Source organism: Triticum urartu, chromosome 1A (assembly GCF_056163025.1).
Source record: "Triticum urartu cultivar PI428250 chromosome 1A, HENAU_Tu73, whole genome shotgun sequence".
Classification (NCBI taxonomy): Eukaryota; Viridiplantae; Streptophyta; class Magnoliopsida; order Poales; family Poaceae; genus Triticum; species Triticum urartu.
In genome coordinates, this window is record NC_141873.1 from 28,449,567 (window position 1) to 28,456,420 (window position 6,854).

The 6,854-nt window shown below is 42.5% G+C and overlaps 2 protein-coding genes across 2 annotated transcripts; both read right to left on the reverse strand.

The window, feature by feature from the left end:
- Window positions 1-1,430: 1,430 nt before the first annotated feature.
- On the reverse strand, window positions 1,431-4,509 carry LOC147988700 (disease resistance protein RGA5-like). The gene is made up of 3 exons (XM_087535588.1): window positions 2,708-4,509; window positions 2,088-2,139; window positions 1,431-1,499 (listed from the first exon to the last, which is right to left on the reverse strand). Exons 1-3 carry the CDS (start codon window positions 4,492-4,494, stop codon window positions 1,431-1,433), a joined length of 1,908 nt encoding a protein of 635 aa, XP_087391714.1. The 5' UTR covers window positions 4,495-4,509.
- A 706-nt stretch (window positions 4,510-5,215) lies between these two features.
- LOC125544026 (disease resistance protein PIK6-NP-like) lies at window positions 5,216-6,043 on the reverse strand. Its single transcript, XM_087545168.1, has one exon. It carries the CDS (start codon window positions 6,041-6,043, stop codon window positions 5,216-5,218), a length of 828 nt encoding a protein of 275 aa, XP_087401294.1.
- Window positions 6,044-6,854: the final 811 nt, after the last annotated feature.

Sequence of the window (6,854 nt, forward strand, 5' to 3'; positions counted from 1 at the left end):
TTATGGACTTACCATATGTGAATTGGTTGATTACCATAATTACCATATTTGGGATACGCTGAATTTTCACTAGTAGATGAAAAAACGAGTAAGAGAGAAAAACCGGTGGAAGGGGGAGGAAAATCGGGGGAGGGGGAAGGGAAATCGGTGGGGGTGGGTTCTCGTGCGTGGAGGGGTGGACGAAAGGTGGGACGATGTAAGAGGGGAGAGGGGAGAGGGAATGTTACATTTTTTTAGGTAGTATATAGAGAAGAGAAGAGATTGCATGATTTGTTCAGATTGTAATGGCCAGTCATTTTGTTCCGATTGCATGATTTTGTCACACAATTTGTCAGATTGAATGATTTGCTCAGATTGTAATGGCCAGTCATTTTGTTCCTCTTTGCTTGTAAAGATTCACATATGACTGATGGTCAGGAGTATGACGCTGATATGAATGTCAGTAACTAACTGAATAAACAGAGAACATAAGTGTCGATGGAATGAATTTTGTCAATAACTAACTGCCAATAAAGAGAGAATATAAGTGTCATTGAAATGATATAAGTATCACTGGAATAAAGGGAGAATGAATATAAGTGTCAATATTCACATGTGACAACTAACTGAAATTTAAATGACAGCAACAAAGATTTAATTGAATGACAGCAGCAAAAATTCAGTTTGCTGAGTATGCAGAGTTTTAGAACATATTGTGAACTTGCACTGACTCTTGACTGAATCATGCACCGACTAATGTTGAATGCAGCAAAAATTGAGAACATACCATGAATCATGCAGCAAATTTCAGAACATACTGTGAACTTGCACTGACTCTTGTAAATCATGCACTGACTCCTGACTCTGAATTTGCATGTCGATTCACTGTATATGCTCTGAATTTTTGTTGTCTGGTTCTTGCTATCTGGACCAAACAATTTTTGTGTCAAATGTTGTCTGGACCAAACAATTTTCGTGATTTGAGATTGTTAATGTGAAGTGAGATTGTTAATGTTAACTTTACTCTTGATCACATTTAAGCAGTAGTAATTTTGACAGTGGAAATGTTCTTATTTGTGTGCTGTGTAGTCCTATAAATGCAGTTAAAAACTGTCAAAATTCATTGATGAAGATGTTCTCAATACTGTACTACTCCATGATACTCCCTGGAGTATTTGTGATCTGTAACTTAAATTGAGATAGCTCACAGTGTCTACAATCACTGAACTGTTTTGGCTTCACCCCATAGGAGTACTGTACTACACTAGTTATGTACTGCAGGGTTCCAGTTTCAGGAGTACAAGACTTTCAGGAAAAAAGACCTGTCAAGTTAGTGCAGAAACTTGTGATTAGTTGATGGCTAAATTAACAGCAACACTCCACACTATATAAGTACTCCACACATACAGAAATACAGTTAATTACCGTAAGGTATACTCCATCGCCTAAGCTCAACTCAACTCAATCTGCTCAATTGGTTTATGACTTTCCCTAAATTCTAACCCCTCTGAATTATGAGGCTGAATGCACAGCAAGGAGTAATATTAAAAAGTACAGTAAGGAGTCATCTCAAAATTCTAACAGTTGATACAATGCTTTCATCTTCTCATCTCAGCCAGTTGGTATTTGTCATCTCACACTGGAATCACACCATCCAGTCAATATATTCACACACCAAAAAGTCTACATAGACTTGCTTCATTACATCTCAATTATTTTACAGCATTGTACATGCAAAAATTACAAAGATTGTCCGTGTGAGATAGCCAGGAATTTCGTGTTGTACAGATTGTGTTCAGAAACACTGTTAAAAAAATTCACATAAGAGGCTCACACAACTGAACTGGGATTAAAGGTTCAGTTTCTGCACTGTACTGACATTGCCATTGTGGTTTCAGTGGAATAAAGGTTCAGTGCTCATGGCCTATAGGAGTACCATGTATATATTCAGTGTCACTGGGATCAAACATTTTTTGCCAAAGAGGTTCAGATCCGTGCACAACACAACAGGCATCACATCAAATATCAATCACTCCACCTTGCTGTAATGGAATGGGGGAAACCGAGGAACTGAGCTGAGGGAATGGGGGAAACAGACTGCCACTTACCACAGGCAGGTCGGCTGGAAGGAGCGCGTCGGCAGCGCTGTTCTGGTGAATACTGTGAGAGTTTACGATTAAGGTTTCCATTTTGCAACTAACTAAACCATGATTGAATTTGAGCATTTAACTCTGGCTGCTGGTTGAATCAACGGAAGCATTTCCTGATTTGCATATCACCAGGTTAGTTAACGTCTTGAGTGAACCAACTTTTCTCTGAATATTTAAGTTACAATCAAGTAGTACTGGTGTACATGAAGAAACAGTCTTATTCCAAGTTCACACGCAAAGCAAGAACGAAAATCACGAGTCTTCCTTGCAAAAATAAAAAATAAAAAAAATCACGAGTCTAATGGCAACGATGGCCATTTTTATTAGAGCTTCAGACAACTTCGGGACTCCATTCCAGTCCAGCCACCCGCACTTGTAATTAAGTTGAACAGTTTCCCTAGACAGAAAACAAGAATATGGGCCTGTTAGGAAGCTTGTTGAAGATTTGGGGAAAATACATATATTCAAGAAGAAAACCAATAGACCTGATTGCAGACAGCATGAACTATTTGAATTTCGTAATAGTAAAAGTAGCAATACCTCCTGTTATTCCTTCATTTCTTCATGCAACAATAAACCTGGGATGGTTGAGATGGAGATTTGCTTCCTTCCTTATGGCAACTTCTGCAGCCTCAACTTCAGAAGGTGTGGCATCCCGCTTCCGAAGACTAACTCGTACATCTTTCAGATAAGGCAGGTGTTCAAGACCTAAGCAGAACCCATAGGCCTTTGCCATTGATACATAAAAAGACAGCTCAAGCTTCTCAAGCTTTGGCAATGCCCCTTCCTCAAACAGAAGGTTCCCCGCACCATCACCAAAAGGTTCACAAACGAACTCCTTCAAACATCGGAATCCTCTGCCTGGCAAAACAAGCCTGTCTTTATGGACCGTGCCGGTATAAAGTTTCAGAGAAAGTAATGCAGGCAGCTCTCCAAGTATGCCAAGAACCTCCTCTGTTATTACACTTAAATTAATGTCTAGGTATGCAAGACTGGTGAGTGTTGGAGTAATCCACTTTGGCAGTTTTGATAAAAAGTACTCGGTGGTGCCCATCTCAAATCTTTGGAGGCAAGATGGAAGAGGAGACCAGGAATCTAATAACTCAAATAGATATGGAGTGCCACCATATATATGCACGGACTGGAGTTTGTAGCTACCAAGCTTGCATAGTGAGGAATGAAACATCTCTTCATGACTCTTGTAGTCTTGAGATTCTGCACCTTGCACCCTGAACCATGCATGGAGTACCTTCAAATTGATCAGGCTCCCTAGCTCCTCTACTGCACCTACTGAACTCATGGTAATATCAAAGCCTGTGATCTCCCTTAAGTTTGTCATATTCCCAATCCCGATTGGTATCTTCCATAAATGATTGCCATGGAGTAGATGTTGTAGTTTAGTGAGCTGAACAATTCTAGCTGGCAAGTCTTTGAATTTTGCACCCCTTAAATCTAGCGTCTCTAGATCATGTAGCGTCACAATTCCAGATGGTAGCTCTGATATGCCTGTTCCACTAAAGCTTAGGTACTTTAGCTGGAAAAGGTTTTCCATACCATTCATATCATACTCCTCCAGGCCCTTACAATTTTTAAAATCTAGTACACGTAAAGTTTCAAACTTAGTAAGACTGGGCAAGTGCTTGATGCAACCTGATGATGGTATTATAAGAGATCGGACATGGCTTAGATCTTTCTTTGCCAATACAGATGCAAGCTCCTGCTCAATAATGTCCTGGATCGATAATCGTCGAATAAAACACTGAGAATTTTCCCAAATAGTTTGGCTGCCATTGACCACAGTGATGAAATTTTCTTCAATGGATTTTGAAATGATAAGTTCAAGCATCATGTCATGAACTCGACAGGCACGAACCATCCCATCATAACCAATGCCCACTGGTTGGACCAGGTTTTTATTGATAAGCTCGTAAAAATAACTTTCTGCAACCTCTTGACAGCTCCTCCCACGCTCTTCAGAAATAAAGCCTTCCGCAATCCATTGCCTCACCAACCTTTCTCTGTCAATCACATAATCCTCAGGGAAATTACTTAAGTGCAACAAGACAGTCTTGAGGTGTGGTGGAAGATCATTATAGCTCAAGGACAGTATGTTTTTCATTCCCTCTAGACTCTGGTTTCTGTTCAAGTCAGAACCAATTGATCTTTTCACCTTCTCCCACTCTTCTTTGACACGTGGTCTGTTAGCTAGTAGACCAGATATACTGATAATTGCCAATGGTAGGCCTCCACACTTTTTCAAGATAGCTTTCGAAACTTCAATAAACATGTGAGGGCAGCAATTCTCTGATCCAAAGATTCTTCTAAAAAATAGTCTTTCAGAGTGAGGGTCACTTAGAGGTTTCATTTCATAGATCTGGTCATCAGGACCTGGACAACAAGAGCTAGCTACTTCCATTATGCGTGTAGTAGCTACAATTCTGCTAGAACAGCTGTTCTCTGGAAATGCACAATTGATAGCATTCCATGCCACTATAGACCATATATCATCAATGATAACAAGATACCTGATAGATGTCAACAAATAGCATCAATCAATAATGATATATTACATATTCTTCAGGTACTCAAACTATAGTAAAGTACGGGTATTTCAATGAAATCATAATCCTTTACATCAATATTTTCTTGAATGTTCGTGTCGATAGATTATTAGTGCAGACAAGAAAACTAATGTTGCAAACTCTTACTACTGGACAGTCAAGGTGTAAGGTATGGCTTCAACCACCAGTGATTTACTTACACGCAAGAGCGCCCCAGTGGGAGCTTCAATTTGTGGAGATAGCATTGACCTCATGCCTCTGTTAACTCTAAGCGCAGGCACATATTCTTATGTGTGTGCCTCTAAATTGTAACTGAATTGTTTTTTCAAACTTGAGCAATGATTTTAGTTATTTTCTTCTGCCAAGCATTTTCGCGAAGTTCTGGAATCAAAATTGTACCATTATATTTCATAACTGCATAGTATTTTAGTTCTTGAAAAAAAATAGAAGTAGATGCAGAAATAAGAGGTTGAAATAATGACTGCTTACAACGAGACATGTTTATGGAAACAAAAATCAGAGAAATTACCTTTTTTCTTGTAGAAGTTCTCTTAGCTTTGAAATGGATTTCTTTTCGTCCCAAATCTCCATATCTTTCTTGAATTCATCGCTGTAGGACACTTGGGAGATCACATCCTTGATAATTTTTATTGTATCTGGCTTTTGGGAGACCGACACAAAAGCATGACAATCAAAATGCCCTTGAATCTTGCGACAGATCTCATTTGCCAGCGTTGTCTTTCCTAATCCACCAAACCCAACAATAGATAACACCTTGCGACCATGCTTGTTTCCATCTTCCATAACCCACTTGGCAAGATCATCTCTTGGACTATCAATACCCACAAGGTGTGCCTCCTCAGCAAAAAGAGCAGCCAGCCAAGGATCCACGGCTGCATTGCCAGAGGTGCTACCAGCAACATCATCGAGCTTGTAGCTAGTCTTGAGCTCTTTCACCTCCTTGATACGAAGCTTAAGGTCATTGATTTGGTTGGCAATTCCATGCCGAGCTCCAAGCGTTTTCAAACGGCGAGCCGTCTTGCGAAAGAAATCCTTGAAGCCGGCGTTATGAACCCCACCATCGCCAAGCTTGCGGATGAACTTGTCGAAGCAATCCTCGGTATCATAGGCCAGCTCCCTCACCAGCGACATCCATTCCTTCACCTGATCATCAGGATCCTCTAGCTGGGCATACTTTTTAAGCGCGCCATGCATGCTGAAGAGCTCAGACCGGAGGGAGCGTATCTCGCGGCGCACACCTTTCAGCCGGCCACACTCTTTGGCAAGCAGATCTGCGAGCTTTGACAGCAGGGGACCCAACGCGCCTAGTGCAGCGGTCACCACAGGCGCCATTGGTCCCCTCCCTTCGCAGAAGCTTAGGCTGCAACTAATCCAACAGCTGCAGCACGGATGTAGCAAAATATGAGCAGATCGAATCAAGCAAAACATCAGCAGAACCGGATGAAGCAAGAACATGAGCAGGAGGAATGAAGCAAAACATGAGCAGCACAGCACTCATACCTCTAGGGGAGAAACAACCATAGAGCTCCTCAACCCTGTTCTCCACTGAGCCAGCAACATCAACCTCACTAGGAGGATGTGACATAGGAGCGGATTGCAACACAGCCGGCACAAGAGAGAGCTTTCCCAGAGCAGCCTCCGCTCGCTCCAGAAAGCTCCCAACGTGCACCAGGAGCTTAGCCTGGGCTGCTAGAGTGGACTGGAGCAGTACTTCAGATTGGCTTGCCGACTCAGCGTGAGCAGAAACGACCGATGCCCAGGACCTTCGGTGAAGCACCTTGGAGGGGAGCTGGGATACCATCGGACCATCTCAAGGAGTTGGAGCTCGGTAATGCTCGGTGTCGAGGCGAGACCATGGCGGCATGGCAAGGCATGCAAGTGAGCTGAATGGACGCCAAGCATTGCGACACCCACGCGCCCAGTGGCCGTTCTCCAAGCAGCGGGAGCACCTCAAGGGATCTCTGCAATCAGCCGCTCAATGACCAGGAGCAAGACATCTGCAACACCTACCAAAGAGCCAAGCCGAAATGGGACAAGGGGGCAATGCCGGAGCTGGCGACACATGCCGCCCCATGTCTAAGTTAGCCGGGGACACGTCGACCGGTGTTGTCGGGGACGAGTCGATGATGAGCGCTGCTGGAGA